Source organism: Tympanuchus pallidicinctus, unplaced genomic scaffold (genome assembly GCF_026119805.1).
Source record: "Tympanuchus pallidicinctus isolate F22 unplaced genomic scaffold, pur_lepc_1.0 scaffold9, whole genome shotgun sequence".
Classification (NCBI taxonomy): Eukaryota; Metazoa; Chordata; class Aves; order Galliformes; family Phasianidae; genus Tympanuchus; species Tympanuchus pallidicinctus.
In genome coordinates this window covers 1,907,113-1,932,152 of record NW_026294813.1, presented here as the reverse complement: position 1 = coordinate 1,932,152, position 25,040 = coordinate 1,907,113, and the positions used below count along the sequence as shown (strand labels likewise).

General features: G+C 39.9%; 1 protein-coding gene across 2 annotated transcripts; it reads left to right on the top strand.

Annotated features, from left to right (window-relative positions):
• Positions 1-3,884: 3,884 nt before the first annotated feature.
• SLC30A5 (solute carrier family 30 member 5) lies at positions 3,885-25,040 on the top strand. 2 transcript variants are annotated; one of them, XM_052670254.1, is made up of 16 exons: positions 3,885-4,106; positions 4,297-4,419; positions 5,983-6,049; positions 6,611-6,696; positions 8,044-8,131; positions 10,022-10,109; positions 11,342-11,418; positions 13,705-13,875; positions 15,207-15,495; positions 15,849-16,057; positions 17,603-17,760; positions 18,429-18,480; positions 21,005-21,230; positions 22,621-22,847; positions 23,663-23,791; positions 24,331-25,040. In XM_052670254.1, the coding sequence occupies exons 1-16, from the start codon at positions 4,033-4,035 to the stop codon at positions 24,499-24,501; spliced, it is 2,235 nt and encodes a 744-aa protein (XP_052526214.1). In that variant the 5' UTR covers positions 3,885-4,032; the 3' UTR covers positions 24,502-25,040. The 2 variants fall into 2 exon arrangements, with proteins under 2 accessions (XP_052526214.1, XP_052526213.1); XM_052670253.1 differs by having other exon boundaries at positions 3,886-4,106; positions 18,429-18,558.

The following is a 25,040-nucleotide window of genomic DNA, read 5'->3' as shown; positions in this document are numbered from 1 at the left end:
CTTAAGGAAAGTACAACTGGAAAGAAACGCCCATGTGCAGCACATCTTTGCCAGAGCTTCCCTGTATAGACAGTCTCAACTTTACTTCCAGCAGGCTGGAGTCTACAGCTTGTTCCGAATATCTACCTCTGTGTTCAGTAGCCTGGGCATGGGCACCCACACCAATCATTGTGTTTCATCCAGGGGGAAATCAGATCAACTTTCTTTACAGATCAAAAACCCAAACTAGAGCTATCTCTCCAGCTCTCCATTGGACATAAAATTGAGCACTTCTGCTTCCACCAGGAGGGGATTTGCTTTTTAATTTACTGGCCCTTGAGCACTCACGAGGCAGAAGTCACAAGCATGACGCTATAGGAGGCAACCTGCATCAGCGCGTCACATGTTCCCAAACTTAAAAAGTATGGAACAGTCAATCCAGCATCCCACAGCCTTCACAATACTGTAATTTAACTCACCTCTCTGATTCTGTGTTGGATGATTGTGTGGGATTTTCTTCCATTTGTGACCACAGAAATCACCCCCATGCCCCTCCAGTCCCTTCCCTCACCACCTTGGGCGTGGCCCTTAGCCAACAGGCTGACTCTTACCCCATAACCACAGCGGGCTGCCTTCTTGGTGATCCTTGGACCATCCATCGTTTTCGACCACGCAACCCGAAGTTTCCTCCAGTTTGAATATTCCTGCCGTTTGGCAACATCTCCCCCTACCGGACAGAGTGCACATGGTACGTAACTAAACTTGCCTGCAAGTATCGTCGACGTCTTCTGGTTTGACTCACGGCCATCAGGGATCGTTATGCTGGGAAACGGGCTTTTGAACAGAAGGACAATTAAACTGTTAAGGGATCCGCAAAAGGCAGCTGAAATAGCAGAGCCTGCACTTCTTTTAATAGGTTTACATCTTCTAAGCAGAGCACCCCACTTGAACTGTGAACAATTTACAAACATGCAAACAAAAAATAATTCTGATTTAAAATAACATTAAATTTTCGAAAAGTGAATTTCTGAATCAAGCTTTCTTTTTCCAGCAGACATATCCCTATCTGTTCTCATCCCTTCATCTCTCCTCATTTAAAAGCTACTCTAGATTGTTACTTGGATGAAATCTAAGATGCAACTGGCTATTGCTGAGTCTCATTCAACATATGACGCTAGCAGCAGAAAAAACATATAAGTCTCTTCTCTCTGAGATATCTGATCTCTGTCCCCCACACTGTACCATTCCATCCCTAATCCACTTCCTTTCATATCTTAGACGACTTTTGTAATTTATTTTCCCTGCTTCAGAGTGGACCTTGGGATCAAAATCATATGTCAGGATGTCCCAAAATAAGGGAGTTCGCTATATGACTGGAAGAAAGCTGTTAGCAAACAATATGAACATGTCCAATCTTTTGCCTCTGTTTTCTCATTAGTGTCAACACAATATTTAATCCTCTGTGCTCTTCTGTAGCACGTCTACAAACTCTGGCACTTCATGTACCATACAGGTTGTTGCTTCACTTTATCTATCCAGGAAGCAGTCCTAGTGAAGACTTCCTAATGTTGCACTGGATGTTGCATGAAATTCACTGAGTATCAGACAATTCACCGAGAACAAAGTGCAATGGAATCTTCCAAACTTCTTGGCAATTACCAGAAAATCCTAGATGGCAATACAGTGCAAGCATGAAGAAACAGAATCATAGAATCTTGTACAGTGGAAAACTTACTCTGGATGTCATCTTCAAGCATGGAATACAAGCCTTTCTAAGTGAAAGAAAAGAAAGTCATCAGGAGTAATGAACATGGATTCTCCAAGGAGAAATTATGCTCTATCAATGTGGTAGCCTTCTATGATGCCACGACCAGCTGGATGGATGAGCAGAGAACATTGCGTGTTGTCAACTTTGACACCATCAAGGTTTTGACTCTGTCTCCCACTACAACCTTGTAGGTAAGCTTAGTAAGTGTGGGATAGATGCATGGACAGTGACGTGGATTGAGATCTGGCTTACTGGTTCATTTCAGAAAGCTGTGATCAGTGACAGGATGGAGGCCTGTAGCTAACAGCGTTCCCCACAGGTCAGTACTGCATCTGGTCTTGTTTAACATCTTCTAAGGGACATAGATGAAGGGATAAAGTGCACCCCAGCAAACTTGCTGGTGATACAAAGCTAGGAGGAATGGCTGACACATGAGAAGGCTGTGCTACTATTCAGTGAGACCTGGACAGGCTGGAAAGTTAGGTAGAAAGGAATCTTATGAGGTTCAACAAGGGCAAGTGTAGAGTCCCACACATGGGGAGGAATAACTGCATGCACTAGCACAGATTAGGGGCTGATGTGTGGAAAGAAACTCTGCAGAGAAGGACATGAGTGTACTGGTGAACAGCAGGTTGATCATGGTCCAGCAATGTGCCCTTGTGGCTCAGAAGGCTAATGGTATCCTGGGTGCTTTAAAAAGAGCGTGGTGAGCAGGTCAAGGGAAGTGATCCTCCCCCTCTACTCTGCCCTGGTGAAGCCACATCTGAAGTACTGTGTCCAGATTTTGGCATCCCAGTTCAAGAAAGACATTTCAAGAGAGAGTCCCTGTTTTCCCTTAGTTTGATCAGTAGGTCTTTGCTCAGTCATACTAGTCTCCTGCTTTCTCTGCTTGTTTTCTTATACGGAGCTCTTGTGTTGTCAAAAAGGTGTCCTTAAAAGTGCTGCTAGCTCTACTCCAATGCTTTTCCCCTAAGGACAGTCTTCCAAGGGATCTCATCTAATAATTCCTTAAACAGACAGAAGTTCACTCTCCTGAAGTTCAGGGTCCTGACTTTCCTTTTCTCCAGGTCCATATTCCTCAAGATCACAAATTCAAACAAGGCATGGTCAATATAGCCAGACTGCCTTCAATCTGAACCTATTCAATGATCTCCTCTGCATTGGTGAGCACCAGATCCAGTAACACTTCTCCTCAGGTCAATCTGTATAATAGCTGGACCAGGAAGTTATTATCAACACACTTCAAGAGTCTATTGAATTGTTTGCAACCCACAGTGCTTCTTTCCTAGTAGGCATCTGGATGGCTAAAATCCCCCATTAGGATGAAAGCCTGTGAATACAATGCATCCTGTAGCTGAAGCAAGAAGGCCTCATCCACAGGCTACCCCGAATCACACAGCCCGTAGCAGACCCCTTAGCATCAATGTCCTTTGTTGGACCAGTCCCTGATATTTATCCATGCACTTAAGGAGTCTCCTGGGATGTTTGCAGCCAATCATCTTGTCTCCCCAGCAGATACCTGGGTGGTTGAAATCCCCCATCAGCATGAGAGCCTTTTGTAGCAAGAAGGCCTCACGCACAGGCAGCCTGTAGCAGACCCCACCCAGCAGACGTCCTTCAATGGACCAGTTCCTGCTGCTGCCCACAAGCCCTCGTCTGACCACGGCTGTTTCTCAAAGGCAGCTCTTCTTAACACAGAGGACAACTCTCCTGCCCCTCCATCCCTATTTCTTCTAAAAAGCTGGTAGCTCTTGTTCACTGCGCTCCAGTTGTGCAATTTCATTCCATGTTTCCTTGACAGCAACTAGGTCAGTTTTTTACTTGTGCCATGGCTCCCAACTCCTGATTGTTTCCCATGCTGCTGACATTGGCGGAGGCACTTCACCCAATCAGCAGTATTAGCTTCTTCAGGGAGCCTCCTGAGGTGTCAGCGCGCCACCTCGCGGCGACAGCGGGGCGCGGAGAGCGGCGGTGACGCGCTGCCGGGCGGCGCCATTGTTCGGGCGGGGAGCGGGGGGGAACGCGCCGTAGCTCCCCTCCCCGCCCTCTACGCCGTCCCACGCGCGCCCCCCGCCGCGCCGCGGTGAGCGGTTCCCACGGCTGCGGACGTGGCCACCCGTTCCGCCGCGACGCCTGCGCCCTGCGCGTGCGCGTCGGTGCGCGGCCTGGTTTGGGGCGGCCTCGGCGCCCGCTGAGCATGAGGGCTCCGTGGCGCGGCGGAGGCCGCCCCTGAGAGCGCGTCCGGCCGAGGGCCTCTTCCCGCGCGCCCCTTCCTTCGCAGCGGTATGGAGGAAAAGTACAGCAGCCAGGCCCTGGCCGGCGGCGGCGTGCTGGGGCCGGTGGACGTGCCCAGCGCTCGGTAACGGTTGGGGCGGGCGCTGCGCCGGGAGAGGGGGCCGCGGTGCGCCCCGCGCCGGCTGCCTCCGTCCCTGCTGCCGCTGGGTGATGGGAACCGGGGCCTCCTCTTGGCGAGGCTGTGAGGGGGCGGCGAGTGGGTGACGAAGGCGGTGCCTGGTCGCCCCGAATGCCGATTTGCTCTGCTTTTACAGGTTAACTCGGTATGTTGTGCTGCTGTGCTTCGCCAAGTTTCTGAAAGCGGTGGGCCTCTTTGAATCCTACGATCTTCTGAAAGCGGTGCATCTTGTGCAGTTTATTTTCATAGTGAAGCTGGGGTGAGTGCGCCACAGGTGAAGCCTTGTCTGCTGCAGCACTGCACGCGTTGGCCGCCGAGTTCTGTGTTGGTGTCAAGATGATGCCTCCACTTTATTGATGTAGGTCGGTCACGGAGGAAAAGACACTGCAGTGGAACCAGGAAATGCTGTGATTGTAACAGTGTTGTTCTGCCTCTTCTGTGCTCAGAGTAATTTCAGAAATTGCAGAATGTTTCCTACCTTGGAATTGATGGTACTGTGACAGTACTGAGTACACGAAACTCAGATGTGTCAGAGCTCTCTTAGAGCGTGGAAGACTAGTTCTTTTTGTTAAAACCTGTATTCTTGTAATTCTTACGAGTTTAAACTGATATTCTTACCTGACTGAGAACTGAAGTGTAGAAACTGATAGCAAATATGTAGAATCAGCCTTTGTTAGGATGCGCTCTGCACGATCCCACTTTATGTTCAGCTGATATGATATGGAAGAGCATTTCTGTAATAAACTTGGCAGCACTAGAGCGTTTGGAACCTCATTTTTCCCTTTTATTTCAATTTATTTACGTTTCTAGGCTTCTCAAGAGTGTTCCCAAACACCATCATCTTTTTTCTCCCTCACTTCTCTTGATCACATTTGAGGAAGAAATACTGATTTCTAGCACAACTTTGTATTCAGCATTCCATGTGTAAGGCAGCCTTTGGGCATGTATCTTCCTAAAGAAGATCTGTTAGTAATATTGTAGTAAAATTTCTACTAAAAATTTCTTTGACATCAGTTATTTTGATTTTTGTAAGCCACAGGTAGACTTCTTCAAGTAGAGCACTGATAACAGGTCAAGAGGAGGGCCTGTCCCATTTTGCACTGCACTCGTGTTGCCTCACCCCCCAGCACTGCATGTAGTTTTGGGAGGCATGATATAAGAAGGATATAAAACTATTAGAGAGCATCCAAAGGAGGTCTGCAAAGAGAATGGTCTAGAGGGGTGGCTGAGGTCCCTGGATGTGCTCAGCGCAGAGCAGAGGAGCTGAGGGGAGGCCTGGTGGCGGCTGCAGCTCCTCACAGGAGCGGAGGGCAGCGCTGAGCTCTGCTCTGTGTGACAGCGACAGGGCCTGAGGGAACGGCATGGAGCTGTGCCAGGGGAGGGGTGGCTGGGGGTTTGGAAAAGGCTCTTCATGGGATAGTTGGACACCAGAACAGGCTGTGCAGGACAGTGGTCACAGCCCTGAGAGGCTGGAGCAAGGACAGTGTTACCTGACGCAGGGTTTGAATTTTAGGTGATCATAAGTGGAACAGGTAGTTGGATTCAATAACTCTTGTGGCTCCCTTCCAGCTCAGGACTTTGTCAGGTTGTATGTAAAATTGGCTGGAAACAAAGTCCACTCGCCATCAAGTTTTTTACAGGTATTTGACACAAATAATGCATCAGGGAAAATGCAATGTGCAAATGTGGCGTTATAGTGAAGAATATAAAGGAAACTTGTGAAATAGTCCTGATGTGAGGAAACACCTAATTATTTAGCACTGATCTGAATAAAAAGCTCACTGCTAATATATTAATAGGGAAAACTTTCTCCTTTTAACAGGTCTGCATTTTTTATGGTTTTATTTCAAAAACCATTTTCTTCTGGAAAAGTGGTTACCAAGCGTCAGGTGAGTTGACATGCAGTAGTAACTCACATTTATGCAGAGGTTCTCGACAGCGTGGCTGTTAACAGAAATCACCTAGAAAGAGGAACAAAGGTTACTCCACTTTGCAGATGCCATTGCAGTTTTTAGAAGTGTTTAACTAACTTGGTTTCCGTCAGGAAACATGTGTAGAATTAAGATTTTAATCTTTTTTCTTGATATTTTATCTGGTGCTATACGTGTTTATCATGCACAGTAGATAACCTGTCAAAGTGCTATTTTGTAGATAGTCCGGGATTTTTTCAGCATCAGTGTAAAAGGGTTTTTAAAAAATTCTCTTGAAGATTGTATCAGAGAATCTAGTATGCTGTCAGAAAATAAATTTTCGTAAAATCTGGCTCATAATTGTGCAAAAAAACTAAGCTGCCTGACAAATTAGGTAAGAAGAAAATAATCATACTCTACTTGCAGAGCATAAGTTTTCCTGTCCATTTCTATAGCTATTGTACTAAACAGATGTTAGTGTTGATTTGTTTCTTCTGAAACTGTGGAGAAAATAATAATAAAATACCTTTCTTTTTGTAGTGGATCAAAATTTTGAAGCATGCTGTTGTGGGGTGTATCATTTCACTCTTATGGTTTTTTGGCCTAACTCTTTGTGGACCACTGAGGTAAATATCCATTTACTGTAAATTATGTTTTATCTTTTTGAACTCGTTTCTGTGATCTTTGTGTTTGTTTTTCACTTATATCTGTCAGACCATGGCTTATTTTTTGAAATCTTAAATGAACCTTCATACTTTTTTCTCTGTGTCTGTGTTACTTGGGAAAAACCATTGGCAATTTTCCGTACATCTTTTAATTTCCTTTCTTCACTGTTGGACAAGGTGGCATTGAAATTCTTGATAGTGCTGAAACTGCTGGTGAGAGTGATACAGGTTGGAACATTGACCATGATTTTCATTTTTATCCTCATCTCACTCGTAAACTCATTAGTGTATATAACTGTTTGAAATCCACAGCTTGACAGCTAGTGACAGTAGTTTGCATTGCTCTGCTGGGTGACTAGAATTCCTTTACCCATTTGTTTCTGGACAGTGTTTTAGTCTCATTCTGTGCCTCTGTTGTATTGGAATGCTATCCGCATTAGTATATGTCTTCCAAGTGAAATCACTTATGCTGTTTGTTAGCATGTAGGAATAAGTAGCAATAAAAAAAACAACAAAAACAATGATTAAGAACTTAGAAAAACACCTTTACTTAGAGGGAATGTAAAGCCTGAAGTTTTAAATTTTATGAATTTGAAGCTTTGTTGTATAAACATCAGAAAGGGTACCTAAGAAAAATAGGGTTTCTTTAAGAGATACTGTGATGGTTTTCTGAATGCTCTGTCTTCCCAAGAAGAATCAGTAACATGGTCTCTAGTGGGTTGTATTGTTGAGCAAAGAACAGCAGAGAAGTTTGGTAGATTTCACCCTGATGGCTTTCTTGTGTTCTGCCCTGGAAAGCTGTCGCAGCTTGTTAGTCAGCCCTTGCTACCTGAAGGAGGTAGTGTGCAAGTCAGAAGTAAAGAGGTTCTGATTTGCATTAGCTATTGAATTATCATCACTTCAGTAAATAGGATGTCACACAACAGAGCAGGACCTCTTTCTGGAAGCCAAAAACCAGAAACTTAGTTTTGGAGGAGATATTGTACTGGCAGTAATATTTCCATCCTGAGCAAGTGAATATCTTCTTGTACTACTTGAAGGAAATGACAGTTTAATCAGTAAAGGACAAATTTTGATCTGTTACTTGACTCTGGAAGTTGTTTTGTGATATGTTTAGCTGTCAGATGTTAGATACTTCGCTGGTGAAGGCAAATAGATACGCAGCTTTTGAGTTGTTTAAACTTGCTGTTAAGGTAGCAGGATGAATCTTTCACCTTTGCTGCTGAAATTTAGGTGAAATATATCATGCTCTTGAAGCAAACTCCTCCTAAATGGACTAAAGTGTTTATTTAACCTTCTTTTTAATAGAACACTGTTGCTGTTTGAACACAGTGATGTGGTTGTGCTGTCTCTCCTTAGCGTCTTGTTCACAAGCTCAGGTGGAGGACCAGCAAAGGTATTTCAACATGGTGACTTTTTTGCCAGATATGAAAAATACTTACATGCTATAAATTATCACTTTACTCAGAACATACAGAGTTCTAGATCTGTTTTCATCATAACTATGTGGGTTTTTTTCAGTTTTGTTAGTGGTAAAATTTGAAGTATACAGCCTGAAGTAAGAAATACGACACTCAAGGGGAAGCAGTGGGTGAGGCTGCTTGAGATCCACGACAGCAGTCTGAGAACTTTTTTTGGGTGTGAAAGAGAATGTTGAAAATGATTTTTGCATTGCACCATTCTTTGTAAAGGGATCAAGGACATTTATATATATAGTAGTCCTAGCCTTCGGGCACTGAAGTCAGCATCACAGCTTTTAGATGCCTGCCTGACCTATTCAACATCTGTAGCTTTTCATATGGTTTATTTTTCTGACAAAATGTTTTGAGTGCTTTTGTTTCTGTATGAGCCCCTACGTACTGAGGTTTTGGCCATTAATCAGAGATCTACATTTAAGACATCTTTTGTCTGAGTTCCATTGCTTGCAGTTTCACAGTGTATTCTCTAATTGTGCCCAGCCCTAAATGAAGTGACCTGATCTCAATGCCTAGCAGCCTTGGCCACCTGAATTCAAAAACAGTGATGAGTGGAAGAATATTATTTGTGGTGCTGTATACCTGAGGATGGAGTTTTTGCTGTATAAGAGAATGGCTGGTTTCAGTGCTGCCTCAGACTGAGAATTTCACAATTTGTCTTGTAACTTCTGTTGGAACCCCTTAATCATTTCTACTTAGAGCAGTATAAACAGCCCAAGTAACTACTTCGATGCCTCACTCCCCATCCCCTTCAAATGACATTGTTTAGGGCATTCAGCATGAAACTGTTCATCTGGGAGAAAAAATCTTTTTCTAACCACTGACTCTAGCAGTAGATGTAGAGCTTCAGAAAAGTTCTTAGATCACACCTGGTTGTTAAGGTGCATGTCTAAGAAGGTAGAAAAAAAGGATTGATAACCTTATCCTCTGAATGTTTCAGCTTTATGGAGTGAACTGTGGTAAAAGGAAGTCACTTGGTTTTCCAAAACAGCAATGTGATACAGCTGTGTTTGACTTCAGAGGATGAACTGTAATAACTGTTTTTAGTTGTAGATCTCAGGGTTTTGTCAAGATGATGGATATTAAAATTGCAGTTTTAAAAGTCAGGGTAGTGAAAGCTCAGACAACTGGGATTTTTTTTTTTAATCACAGAACTATAGGGATTGGAATGGGCCTCTAGAGAATAATCAAGTCCAACCCTTCGCTAAAGCAAGTTCCCTACAGTAGGTTGCACGTGTAATCATTCAGATGTGTCTTGAGTATCTCCAGAGGAGGAGACCCACAACCCCCCTGGGCAGCCTGTTCCAATGCACCATCACTCTTGCAGTAAAGAAGTTCATGATTACTTTTGTCCCTACTTCATATAAGCATTTGCAGAGCTCTACTTTCTTAGAGCCTTTGCACAGGGCTGTAGCTTTTGCTTCTCGTAAGACAAAATTCTACAGTCTATCCAGTAGATCTTGTTTATGACTTCTTGATACTACAAAGTATTAAGTCATCAGACTTAAGTAGGTGTACATTCTGTCTGGGTGAGCTAGACTGTTAAGAAAGAAAGTTTGAAGTTTTCAAGATTCAGTCTTCTTGCTTGTAACAGTCATGATTTATCCTGAGTTATACAGCAAATCTGAAAACTAGAATAAATAAGAAATTATATTGCCAATGTCAGCTTTCTCCAAAAGTGTTTTTTTCTCATACTTTTATTATTGAACTAAAGTATACTTGCATGAGGGTGGAAGGAGAAATCTCCTCAAATTTTTGAAGTCAGATTGTTGCAGGATGTTGTAATACATTTATTATTCTTTTTTCTCCAGACAAGAGGTGCTGCGTTTTTCATCATCGCTGTCATCTGCTTACTGCTTTTTGATAATGATGACCTCATGGCTAAAATAGCAGAACATCGTATCCTTCTGGCTTAGCACAAGTGTTCATTACTAATGGAATAGGGAGAGTACATTAAGTTGAATTAACTATATTGCAAGTATTTATGTTTTTCTTGATAGAAGTCTTAGTTTATGAGAATATTGTAGCATAAAATTTTACATTCCGTATAGGTGCTGGTATCTGTCATCAAACTAATCCCATTGCTTGCTTTGTTGTTAACATCTGTAGCTGTGCTCTAAATTCCGCGGTAACTAATGGCCACCTTCCCATTTGCACATACCAATGCACATACCATTGTTACTGTGGATAGTTACACATCTTTTAGATTAGCTTTCATTTTTGGGGAATTGTGTGCATAATGGCTGTAGCCCAACTGTGTGCAGTGTATGGTTGGCAGCCCAGCTGGCAGTCTTTCTTGTATAACCAGAAGAGCTGTTTTTATGCTTTGTAAATACAGTAGAAGTGTCTGTCCATTTCTATGCTGAAAAATGATGTGAAGTAGCTTGCAGTCCTTTCAGAAATGGTGAAGTTTAAACTGCATGTGGAAGCTTACTAACATGTTTCCAAAGCCACTGAGTAGATCGGATATGATTTTAATGTAAGTTTCCAGCAGGTCTTCTCATCACTGTAAAGTGTGCTAGAAAAAGGTGTCTAAGGATGGAAAGTAACAACACAGTCATATAGATGATAACAAGGTGAAAGTAAACTTTTTTGAGGAAAGATGAAAACATGGAATTGAGAATGCCAGTGATGTATTCAGAAATAGTACTGATCAGTCAATCAAATTTTAAGTAAATTCATTGTTCAAGTGCTCATTAGAAGTAGTTAAAGGCTAAGACTAGTGGAATATTTGCTGGATTTGCTTGTCAATTGCTCTTAGTTTTCTAAAGTTTAAATGTTTATAAACTGAAAAAAAAAAAGTACAAATCATATTCTAGACACATCACTGTTTTAGTGCTTTTACTAAATTTCTTCACTACTGAATATTTTTCTAAGTCTAGTTGCCAAGATTGATGTAAGCTCTATTTTATGACTGCTATGCAGTATTTAACAGTGTCTGTGTTCTTGTGTTTTAAAATATTTATAACTACTTTCTGTGGAAAACGTTTTCATCTTTCCTGAATTTTGAGGATCTTTGGAATTTGTAATGTTCAGTTTGATTACTTTTGGTTTCAGTGATCTTTTACTACCTCCATATGTCTTTCGCATTAAAAAAAAAAAAAAAGAAACACTTCCTTAATTTTATTTAGCTGAGGGACATCACGACAGTGCTCTTACACATGTTCTGTATACAGTCATTGCTTTCCTGGGTGTTGCTGATCACAAGGTAAATAACTTAACATGTTTTAGTACGTTAATATCTGTTTGAGTTTGTAGGTAAAAATTTCTGCTGCTCAGTATTCAAATTAAAAAAAGAGAGATCAACACTGCAGTCGTAAACCAGAACTAAATCAGCTGTATAGATTTTGCATCTTCACTAAGGTAAGATTGATTTCATCTGAGCCCACCCAGGGAGTGAACAAGAATGTAGAGCAAGCCAATCTCTGCAGTGTACTTGTATAGCTGATAAGGACTTTCCTTAACACATATGTTGAAAAGTCCCGTTAAAATTATCGCAAAGCACTCCATTTAATCAGCGTTTTGGATTTTGTAATGCATTGCATACAAGATACTTTTTACTCACCCTTCCAGTCTGTTCTGTTTCTGATTTATCTTTTCTGAGTGTTCTTCTTTAGACACTTGAATTTGAAGACACTAGTTCTGATACTTCTTATTATGTTTATTATCATTTACTGTTTATTTACTGTTTTTACTATTTATTTTTAAGTGTTATTTACTTATTATTTATTGTTAAGGTTTGACTAGGCTGAGCGAATTTACTATTAGCTTGGTGTTGTTGCTAAATTTGGTGCACTGATAAATAAAATAGATGAAAAAATCTAGAACAGTTGAGAAAGTTTAATGTCAGAATAACTTTGATGTTTGGGAGGCTGGTTAACTGCAAAACTGAACTACGTTCTAAGATGTTGTGTGTGGAGTATCTTACGATTTGTTAATAGAAGAGTCTTGAAATATTGTGAAGAAATATGTTACAATGCAATTAAGAGAATGAAAAGGTTGTGGAAGTATTAGAACAAAGCCGAAGTGACATGACTCCTTTGAGACAGTCTGCTTTCAATGCTTTTCTTTTCTTTTTATAATGGAAGATGTTATGAATACATAGTACATAATCATATATGTTGCATTATTGCTTTAACTAGAATAACAACTAGAGCAAGCTTGTCCAACCTACATCCCACAAGTAACGCGCAGCTCAGCCCAGCATGCATTGTGATGCACTGACTAAACACAGTCCTGTGAACAGCAAAAAATACTTGTCCTTGCTCTCCATTTTGATTAAAAATAAAAATAAAAATTGAGAATAGATCTCAGGATTGCGGAAAAAATATCAATTTTTGGTATATTTGCAACGCCCATTTTCAGTTGACATAAATATATTACCTGTGAATTTTCATATGGAATGTAAGAGTTGCAATCAGATATTCGACTCAAAAATTTAGTCTTGTCTCTTTACTAGCGTCTTATAAGCGTTCTCTTAACAGAGAGAAATATCCTTCCCCAGCCAGTCATGTGTCATTCATTGCTTTTTGGCAGTATGCACATTTGTGAACTGCTCTTACCAAAGATGAAGAGTAAAATTTCATCAAAAATCTGTGATGCAAACCTGGAGTCCTCACTAAGAATTGCAGCCACTGCCATTGAACGAGGGTGATGCATTGTTTGCACAAGAACAACTCAGATACTCCACTACTTCTATGATTTTGTTGTTCTCTCTTTAACAAAAAAGATTAAAGACTAAAGTAAGTTTTGTTACTTACTAGATGATACATTTTATAAGGGCTGCTCTGAAAGTAATGCCTCCTATTTTATTTTTTTGGCCCACAACACCAGTGGTAGGTGCTGTTGATATGAAATTTCCCACCAGTATTCTGTTGCATTTTGTTGCCGTGTGACAAATGGCAGCAGAGGAGCAGTTTGGCAGAATGACATCAGACATGTACACGTGGAACAAAGCTGTGTCATTGAATTCCTTCACATGGAATTAAATGACACCCATTGACATTCACTGATGCTTGCTAAACCAAATAGTGGATATAAGTACAGTGATGCAGAGTGTGGTGCATTTCAGCAGTGGCAGCAGTGAGTCGATCACCTCCACTGGTACAAATTTTCAGTGCAGGCTGTACTGATGAAAGCCTTTTCATCACTGGTGAAAATGCGTAGCTAATAATGGTGACTGTGTTGAAAAATAGTGTACTGTAGGTGAAAATTTGCTCTATCAAACAGTGTCATTGTTCTCTCTGGGTCTGTTGCAGTTTCCATAGAAATAAATGGGAGGCGTTAATTTTGTAGCAACCTACATATTTTGCATGCAGCCCAAGACAATTCCTCTTCACTTAATGTGACAAAGGCTAGCCAAAAGGTTGGAAATCCATGAATTAGATGAAATATGCTGTCTTTGCTCTCTGTTGATAAGGAAAGCAAATGACTTTGTGTGTTGTAATGTATTAGGCTCATGAGAAGTATTGACAGGATCTCTCTTTGTTTCCAGGGAGGAGTACTGCTTCTGGTACTGGCGTTGTGTTGTAAGGTTGGTTTTCACATGGCTTCTCGAAAGCTTTCTGTTGATGTAGGTGGAGCCAAACGTCTTCAAGCTTTATCTCACCTTGTGTCTGTACTTCTGTTGTGCCCATGGGTCATTGTCCTCTCTCTGACAACAGAGGTAAGATAGGAAGCACAAGTTAGAAAAAAATAGATCATTTTTTGTAATTCTTCTTCTTATGAAATGCAACTTAAGAATGTTTTAAATGAAAGATATACAACCATCAAAGTGGTCCTCTTTTTTTTCTCTCTCAGAGAGAGAGCTCTGTATGAAATGGTTCCTCTGCATCTTAACGTAAATATTTGTGTGCTAATTTCATAGAATCATAGAATGGCCTGGGTTGAAAAGGACCACAATGATCATTTAGTTTCAACCTCCTGCTATGTGCAGGGTCGCCAACCACCAGACCAGGCTGCCCAGACGACATCCAGCCTGGCCTTGAATGCCTCCAGGGATGGGGCATCCACAACCTCCTTGGGCAACCTGTTCCAGTGTGTCACCATCCTCTTGAGTGAAAAACTTCTTCCTAATATCTAACCTAAACCTCCCCTGTCTCAGTTTAAAACTATTTCCCCTTGTCCTATCACTGTCAACCCACATTGATAGTGGGAAACAGCCATTCCCTCTCCTGTTTATATGCTCCCTTGAAATACTGGAAGGCCACAGTGAGGTCTCCCCAGAACCTTCTCTTCCCCATGCTGAACATGCCCAGGTCCTTCAGACTGCTTTCAAGGAGATCTTCCCCCAGTTTGTACAAATACCTGGCATTGCCCCGGCCCAAGTGCAGCATTCTACATTTGGCCTCGTTGAACCTCATCATGTTTTCATGGGCCCACTTCTCCAGGCTGTCCAGGTCCCTCTGAATGGCTTCCCTTCCCTCCACTGTGTCGACTGCACCACTCAGCTTGGTGTTGTCTGCAGACTTGCTGAGGGTGCACTCGATGCCATCATCTGTGTCACTGATAAAGATGTTGAACAGTGATAAAGATGTTGAACTTTCTTTTTTTATGTGATAACATTATTTTATATTTTTAGCTTCAGATATAGCCTGGGTTCTTTTACTAACACTGTGCAAGGAATAATTAATTTAAATTTTCCCCCCTCTTGCCTTCCCCCCCACCAAGTAGTATATATTGTAATTTGAAAGATACATTCATTGTGCCCTCCTGATTAGGGATAATAGAATGATGCAAGCACAGTATTTCACACAGCATTGTCTTTAAGTATAGGAATGCTTTAAATAAGATACAGGAATGCTAATTACCTACATTTGTCTTTCTATAGCTTGAATGTTTTATATGATTTTTGGTTTTACGGTTTTATATGATCGATTTGAAATACAAAAGTACTGATGGATTGCTAAAAGGATTTTTAATGAAAATGGACTGGATGAAAGTGGTGTAATGGTGAATAATCCTGTTTGAAATGTGGGTTTTTTTCTGTTGTTGCAGAGCAAAGTCGAGTCTTGGTCTTCTCTCATCATGCCTTTCATAACAGTCATCTTTTTTGTTGTGATTTTGGATTTCTATGTGGAGTCCATATGCTCTGTCAAGATGGAATCTTCCAAATGTGCTCGATATGGATCCTTTCTTATATTTGTTAGTGCACTGCTTTTTGGCAATTTCTGGACACATCCAATAACAGACCAGCTTCGAGCTATGAACAAACCAGCACACCATGAGAGCACAGAACACGTTCTTTCTGGAGGAGTGGTAGTGAGTGCTGTTTTCTTCATTTTATGTACGTATTCATATTTCTCTTTGAAAAAATTTGTTATCCATGTTACTTGGAAGCCAGTGAGAAAATAGCAGTACACAAAGTGCTTTTGAATGAGTTTGCGTGGATTCTTTTGGATAAAATGAGCATGCACATTTGCACCCTCTTACTGTACAAAACAAAACAAAAAAGCAGTGGAGTGTAACTGTCAAAGAAGTAATTAATCTAATCTTACTTAGTAATGAAATGTAGTGGATGAAGCTGACAATCAGTTTACTGCCTTGTAATTTCATGTTATCTATGTCTATGATATAACAAATGGTTTATAAGCTTCACAGCTATTTGATAAAAATAAAAGCTTTAAATTTTCCTTGCAGCGGCCAATATCTTGTCCTCCCCCTCCAGGAAGGGGCAGAAAGGCACCCTTATTGGCTATTCTCCTGAAGGCACTCCTCTATATAACTTCATGGGTGATGCAATACAGCAGAGTTCTCAGTCATTGCCACGTTTTATTAAAGAGTCATTGAAACAGATCCTTGAGGAGTATGATTCTAGGCAGATCTTCTATTTCTTGTGCCTAAATCTGGTAAGTCTGCTTGTGTTTTTTTCAACTCAGTTATACGGTATGAAGGGTTATTCTTTAAATGATTCCTGTGATTGATTGATTGGTTGTTTTGTTTTTAAGGGGTTTTAGAATCTTCAAAGAGAAGATTCTAATGGCAAGTTACAATGACTTGTTATCACAGTGGAGCACTGATTTTGTGTGTGACTAGTTCACCAGCAAGTAAATGTGTGTAAGAATAGTAGGGTCCTCTTCAAAACTGAGATATGTCGATATTACCAGCAGATAAAATGAAATTAATGAGGCCTTCATACCCAGGGATGGCAAAATAATAAGAGTCAGATTGCGTAATGTAATTTTGGAGAAGACAATTTTTAGTATTTTTTATTTCTAGCTCCCCTGTCTTGAAGAGGGAAGGGTTGGGCAGTAAGCAAGACTGATAATATTTGCAAAGATCTCTGCCAGTTTTGCGAGAAAATAGGGGGTAAAAAAATGAAGCATCCATTAAAACTTTTAAGGAGTTGCATTATGAAATTTGAAAGGTGAGAGAAGTATACAGGCAGACCAGTTAATAAAGAATAATAAATGATAAGTATGTCCTTCTGAACACTAACTTCTGATACTGAAACAGTCAGCTAATCAGAGAAGGTTTTTTGTTGATTTTTTAAATTCTTCTGTTTTGGAATCTGTAGGAGAACTGGTAGCAATTGATTTGGTTGATTATTAGAATATGTAAATGGTTACTTATTTCAGCCACTTTACATAAGGTGCTTTGGCTAGTGTGACATGAAGAGCAACTACTTCTTTAGCTGTTTATAACTTGTGAAGCAGGTGTTTGTAGACGTATGGGCCAGGATCACAGAATCCCAGAATGGCTGAGGTAGACAAGGACTGCTGGGTCCATCCAGTCCAAATGCTTCTCAAGGAGGGACATCCAGAGCAGCATGCCCAGGTCTGTGTCCGAGCAGATTTTGAAGATCTCCAAGAAGGAGACTGTACAGCCTCTGGGCATCTTGTGCCAGTGCTTAGCCACCAATACAGTTAAAAAGTCCTCCCTTGAATTTAGACAGAGTTAGGAAAACTATTTTTTTTTCTAGTTCAATTGAATCTTTTTAATTTTTTTTTAAATTGTTTACATTGGCTCTTGGAAATAATTCTGTAAGTAACTGCCATGAGTGGTCCATTTAACTGCAATTGTTAGACCTGTTTTGTTCATTTGATGTTTTTTTGAGGTAGTCTGTGCAAAACATGGATAAATAGCGTTGATTTTGATGTTCATGATAGGCAAGATTAAAGTAGTTACAGTGTTTAATAACAGTGCATACATTTTTGTTTTCATAATGGTAATTTAAAATTGTAAGTAAGAACTTGGATTTATGTATTTATTCATTCATCTGTGGCTTTTGGAAGGGTTGGTTCCCTTGGAGAAAGAAAATGGTCTGGAAATACTTTGAATAATACCTTTTGAAAGCTGGGAAACATACCATGAAAAGGTTTTCCTGCTAACTGCCAAGACATTAAATTACAATTTAATCTTCCAGGAAAAACTTAAACTCCTTTTCATTTCAGGCTTTCACTTTTGTGGAGCTTTTTTATGGAGTATGGACCAATAGCCTTGGTCTTATATCTGATGGATTTCACATGCTTTTTGATTGTTCTGCATTAGTGATGGGGCTTTTTGCAGCTCTGATGACAAGATGGAAAGCAACTCGCATATTTTCCTATGGGTATGTACATTAACTCCATTGAAGACTATCTGAAAATTATTCTACTTGCTTATTTTCAAACTGTCGCACTGTAAAGATATCTTCAGGATGCTTTTAGTTGTGTGTGCTTCTCTGGTTCTTTTGCTGTGTCTTGTCTCTATCCATGTGTCTGTGTCTTGTCTCCATTCCATTTGTGTTCATGCCTGTTACCATATTCCATTCGTGTTCATTCACTGTTACCCAACTAAAAAGTGTGTGAGACCTGATTAGCATTAATCTCTGCAAATAAAACTTTCACTGTAAATATTACACAGAAAAATTCTCACCGTATGTACAGCATGTATGTATGTCATCTAATAGTATATTGAAAGTCACTGTTCATGTGGGGATTTCGTATGCACTAATGTAATTAAAAGTTGTTGAGTCTGAAGCCCTACATGTATAGTCTATATTAAAAAATACTTGTGTTATTAAAATTTTGTGCTGTTGATCTATGAACAGTTGCAAGCTAGGCCACCTAATGGGAAAAAATAAGTAGCCCAGACATTAAGGTATGATTTCATGGGACCAAGGAAGAAAAAAATGAATCTAAGTTGTATTAAATATGTTACAATTTAATATATTATAACTTTGAGATTTGTGCAGGATACTCATTCATTGCTTTCAAAAGTTCTGATATTGTCTTTCAGATACGGACGTGTAGAAATTCTCTCTGGCTTTATTAATGGCCTCTTTCTGATGGTAATTGCTTTCTTTGTTTTCATGGAATCGGTGGCCAGACTGGTAGACCCTCCAGACATAGATACTAATATGCTAACTGTAAGTTTGTTACATATGAAAGCTGTTTTGCAGCTAATTGTTTTTTTATTCTGATCTTTAAAAAAAGAAGAGAGACTGAAGTTGCATGCTCAAGAGATCCGAACTGTGTCTTGTCTCTTCAATAGATAATTACAATTTTAAAATCCAAACCACATGTATTTCTAAATATGGATATATATAGTTGTCACGGAGTTGACCAGATCAATCAAGTCCGTGATGGGGGCAACAGGCCTCTGCCCTTCTCCCCCCACCCCAGCCCCACAAAAAATGGGAAGGAAGGAAGGGAGGAAAAGAACAGTGGCAACAATCTATGGAAGAAAACTTATTTTACTATAATATTGGAATACAGGATAACACAATAGATACAATTTAATTGAAATTGAGATTAATAAATCAGACAAGATGAGAGAGAGAGTTCCCATGGCCGAGTCAAACCTGAAAAGCTTGGAACGGCTAGGAAAGCACCCTCCAGCACCCACTGCAAGGCAGCAAGAGAGCGCCCCCCCACCTGGAAGGGCCAGATCCCGTGACTGCTGTAATGTACAGGGATAGGTAGCTGGGATTGGGGCAGTGACACTTCAGTGCCCCGTACACTACATGATGTTTTGATGTGGAATACTGAAACCTCAAAAAACATAAAATCATGACATTCCACCCCTTATTCTACATCATTACATCATGCTTAAAATATATGTATGCATATATACAAACAAACAAACAATGATTAAAATGCATTACACACACATGCCTATATACATATATGTAGAATTACTAACTGCACTCCCTGGTATCATGTTTCCTTGTGGTACATATCCCCATTTTTCTGCATTACCCATCAAGTGGATCCTGGTCCCTGGGCAAAAACAGTACCACAGAGAGGTTTGCCCTTTCCAGAAGCTGGAAGAACCCAAACTGCCTTTCCTAACATGTTCTTTACATGTACAACAGGGACTTTATCTCCCTCTACAGTATGTAGGGAACTGGATTGGTTAGGACCATCAAAACTGATAGATCCTCTGGTATTGACCAACCAGGTGGCTTCTGCCAAATGCTTCTCCCAGTGCTTAAATGTTACGCCACCCAGTGCTTTTAGCATCGTTTTTAACAATCCATTGTATCGTTCAATTTTACCAGAGGCTGGTGCATGATAGGGAATATGGTAAATCCACTCAATGCCATGATCTTTGGCCCAAGTATTTACAAGAGAATTTTTGAAATGAGTCCCATTATCTGACTCAGTCCTTTCTGGGGTGCCATGTTGCCACAGGACTTGTTTCTCGAGACCTGATGTGGTGTTTTGGGCAGTAGCCTAGTCTTTCATTGTCAGGTTTTCCAGCACAGAAACCTGAACTACTGATAATGCTTAACGAAGCTCTCTAAGAGCAGAGAGAAAAAGAGATCCGTTCTAAAAGCTAAAAAGCAGCTATGCCCACATTCTCCACCAATATAATTAAATACAGTTTAATTATTAGAGTTGTTCTCAATTTCTTTCAAAGATCTTAAAACTCTGATCTTTTTAAATGGTTGTCTTTCAAAAAAAAAAAAAAAAGAAAAGATACTAAGACAATAATCTGTACAGGACAAAACTTGGCTCTGCTATTGCATATACCAATGTCAATTACTACAAAAAAAACTTTTGTATTTTTTTCTGAGAAATGTCAAAAGTTAGTCAGGATTTGTAACGTGATAATGATTGTACTGCTATGGCATAGGTAATTATGAAGCTGTTGAGTAGTTAAGATAACAGTGCCTGTGTCTCACTACTTTCCATGCCCTCTCCAGGGGCTCCCTCATTGAGTTTTCAGGGTTTCGTTGCTTTCTCCCAAACTCTTATCATTTATTTTATTCAAACCAAATTTTTAAATTATAGAATTCTGAGAGTCTAAGCCTCCATTTATCATTCTTACACTTTCATTTGTGTTATTCTCCCTGATACACTTGAATTTGTGCTCTCTTCTAGCCATTCTGTTTACAAAGATTTTTGTGTAGGTAAAATTAGATGTGTGCATTGCTGGATTTAAGGCCTGACTTAACTTAAGGCCTGATGGCCCCTGAGCAGTATTTGCTTAACTTGTATGTTATGTGAAATTACTCTATTGCAGATCACAAGTTTTTCAAGAGAAGAGTAGAAGAGTAGGTACCAAAAAACCAGTAGTTGTTGTCCTTGGTTAACTATAATTTTAACTATAATTTTAGATGTGTATACATGTCTTAAATAGATTTATGCACTTTTTTCCTGCCAATGAATGAGAACAAGACAAAGCCTGTAGTCAAAGCACTTTCTCTTTCTGGAAGTAAATAAGAACAATAATCTCTTTGAAACTTAAGGTGCCACCCACCTTCTCATGGTATGTACGTATTGGGTGTTGCATTTTGGTGTCAGTTGTTGAGTGGGATTTGGAGTTGGGATATGTAGTGACATCAAACACTTCTCTCCCTCTTACAGCCAGTCTCTGTCGGAGGGTTGATCGTAAACCTGGTTGGTATCTGTGCCTTTAGCCATGCACACTCCCATGGGGCTTCTCGTGGAGGCTGTCATTCACATGAGCACAGCCATTCTTACCATGGACACAGCCACAGCCATGGGCATGGCCATTCCCACAATGACCATGGGCACAGCCATGGACATTCCCATGTGTCTTCAGGAGGAGGCATGAATACCAACATGAGAGGCAAGTATGGATTGTTGAATCATAAATGACATATCTGGTCTACAGCAGAGTGATGTTTTTCAGATTAAACCCTAGTGCTGTGTATCCTTCTTGAAATATCTCTCCAGAAATCATCTGGCAACCAAGTAACGCTGTATACATTTATTTCTCAAAGTGTTTATTCATAACTAAGTTTAACTTAAAGAACATAACTTGAATTATTTTTTCACGTGGCTTTCTGAGATGTGGGTGATACCAATACAAAGAATTAAGCGGTCTTCGTTAACATTAATAACCTTAGACATCATAAACTTTACTGAAAAAAATGCAGTTATCATTTCTAAGTTCCATCTCAAAATGCAAGTAGAATGTCTCTGTCTGTAAAGCTATTGCCATACTTCTAGGTATCATGTTACAGCTGGATGTAAAAGCCCTAGGGGAAGGGATAAAGGAGCAGAAGAGCAAATGTAGACTAGCAATCTGGGATATGAAGCAACATGCTTCTATTTGGGATTCAGAAGATAAGGTGGTAAAGAGGAAATTTTCTTTTCCAAATCTAAAATTGGAAGCTGAGGAGGGCAATATATATAAAATTTTAGAACAGCTACTTCTTAGACTTTTCTTCTGTACCAGTTAGAAAGCAGTTCTTTACCAACTGCATCACTTATACAAAAGTCTATAAAAGAATGACCTTTGTGTGTAAGCTTGTTAGAGCATAAGCATTTTAGCTAAATTCTTCTGTTTCATAGATTAGTTGACATCCATCATTAGTTAAGTTGACTCTTCTGTTTTCAGGCATTATATTATAACGTCTCTGCATCTCTAGAACTGTTCAGCATTCTTTTAAATCCTGGCAGTTAGTAAGTACTAGTCTTACAAATCATTAGAGATTAATTTTTCTATACTCTGAGTTTACACTGGGAATGATGCCAGTCATTAAAGCAGTATGAAGAGTTATTCATAGAGTATGTAGACAGTTGTCTCAAAACTTTGAGCAGAGTTAGCGTACAGAAAAACAAATGATAGGTTAGTACCTGTCAGTATGAGCAGGCCAGTGCATTCACAGTGATCTCTTCCTGTTCCCTTGAAGATCAGTAAGCACTGATCCCTTTCAAGGGAGAGTGTATTACGCAAGTCTCACTAACAGAATAAGACTTTGTATTTGTATGTGGCTTAATCTGTAGATGCCTGTCTAGATTGTTGTAATGTACAGTGAAAATGCTTTTCCTTCCCTATGTTGATTTCTAATTAAATACTAGGAAAATGAAATGCTCTGTTTCATTTTGCAGCAGATTAGGCAGGTGGCCTGAGGAAGGCTAATGTCATAGAAGTGAATGTGTTGCTGATGAACATCTATGTACATCTTAAGCATAAGTGTTCCTCTTAATCACTCAGTGTGTTTTGTTTTCAGGTGTGTTTCTGCACGTGTTAGCAGACACTCTTGGCAGCGTGGGTGTTATAGTGTCTACCACATTTATTCAGCAATTTGGATGGCTGATAGCTGATCCCCTCTGCTCTCTTTTTATTGCTACATTGATTTTTCTCAGTGTTATCCCACTACTGAAAGATGCCTGTCAAGTGCTTTTGTTGAGGATACCTGCAGAACAGGAGAAAGATCTGCATGCTGCTTTAGAAAAGGTCAGAATTCCCTTTTATCCCAGTTTTTTTATGCCGTTGTACTGTAAGCAGCATCTCTCTGGGCCACTTGGGTCAGCTGTCCCTGCTGACCCAGTTTCTTTTCCCAGTTTCTGGTCCACGCATAGCAGACTTGCTGGATTGAATCAAAGTTGGAAAAAGAAGAACTCTTGACAGCCGTAGAATCAGAGAATGGTTTGAGTTGGAAGGAAGCTCAGAGATCACCTGCTTGCAAGAACCTTGCCTCAGGCAGGATTGCCAGCTGTTAGATCAAAAGCTAGAGCAGGTTGCCCAGAACCTGCAACCTGTGTTCAACAGCCAAAACACCAGCGTGTTACCTACACTGTTTTAGCTACAAATTCAAAACAGAATATCATACCAGCTGCCATGTCCCCGGCAGGCCCAGTGCAAAGATCAATTTCTAAAAATGATGAATTATGGAAGTATGTTTCTGAAGAATGTACAGCTGTGGTAACTATATAGCTCCCTATCCTGGGTAACAATGTAACAGATACCCTGTAAGTGACTTAAAGCCCAGAACAAAGTCGGTCTGTCCATAGATGCCACTGAGACTCCAAAAGTTGTGTTTTTTAACTCATTCCTTTTCACACTGCCCTGTGCTCAGTTTTCTTTTGGCTTGTAACAGCTAGTATTTGACAGTAGAATGGTCGCCTGTAGGTGTTACACTATTTCTCTGTGACTTAGCTGGAAATGCAGCTTTCTTTCTCTGTGGAATAATTGTTGTCAGTGTGCATACACATGTGCAATTTTAAGATGTGTTTTTGAAAATAATTACCGCTAATGTAAATTCTTTACAGATTCAGAAAATAGATGGAGTCATATCCTACAGAGATCCTCATTTTTGGTGTCATTCTGCAAGTGTTGTGGCAGGTACAATACATGTGCAAGTGGTATCAGATGTGATGGAGCAGAGAATTGTGCAGCAGGTAAGGTGCAAAGTTTTTAAGGTTTTTTTTTCACATTATTTCTTACTCTGTTGCACTGTTTTTGTAAGCTGTTATTTAATGCTTCAGATCTGGCCTCTAATGCTGTAAGTGCCCTGGTCTGCTGTTGCAGAAGTGTTGTTTGCCAAAACTTATCCCAAAACAAACAAACAAACAAAAAAAGAGTTTAGGGAAACATGGATAGTGGAATTATATCTGCTGTGAGAAAGGGAGGAGGAGGTTGGTTCCATGTTTCGAAACGGGCAAATCTAGATGCTGACATGGGTTTGCTACTGACTTCATAGCATCTGTCAACCTCGGGTGCTTTTTTCTAAAACACCTTCAAAGGTTGCTTATTTCTTTATATGATGTGCTGAGAATTTGCAGAAATTGCAGAGCATTACTGTATGAAGCTATCTTCACTCTGGCAGAAAATTGAAATTCTTTATGATAGTATTCTTTTAATCTGCAATATTTCAGAGTGAGAATTGAGCAAGTTATTGTGATATGCTTATGAAGTGTAATATTAATGTGATATTCAGGTTACAGCAATTCTGAAAGATGCTGGAGTAAACAACCTAACTGTTCAAGTGGAGAAGGAAGCTTATTTTCAACACATGTCCGGCCTCAGTACAGGATTTCAGGATGTACTTGCAATGACTCAACATCTAGAATCCATGAAATATTACAAAGATGGGACTTACATAATGTGACAAAAATTATGTTAGCCAAAGGGAAGATGGTAAATCTGTAGGATTCCACGTCTGTATTATTTTTGTCTGGGGATATTGCACATACATGTACAGAAAAAAAATGTACTATAGTCTTGATTTTTTTTAAGCATTGTATCTGTAATAAGATTGAATCAAGATGCTTTTGTAAAGGAAATAAGGACTATAATATTTGCTGTATATGTGAAGATAATGGAAATCCTAAGTACTGTACGTTGTGTGGTGTTCATTAAACAGAAATCTTACCACTGGTGGATGAACATTTATATGTATTCCATGTGTTCTCTTAAGTATGGGACATCATGTTTATGAATTTATTTTAGCAGTAAGAAATTGAAGTAGTTTATATTGAGCTACAAACAAAATCAACTGTACAGTATTTTTCTTTCTTCCAGAAGTAGTTTGAAAACTGAATAAAAAATATTCACACATTTATTATGGGGAGTAAAAATTAAGCTGAACTCAAAAATGAGTTTTTTGCAAAGTTTGTTAGATAATAAATACACAGTTTTTGTATTATG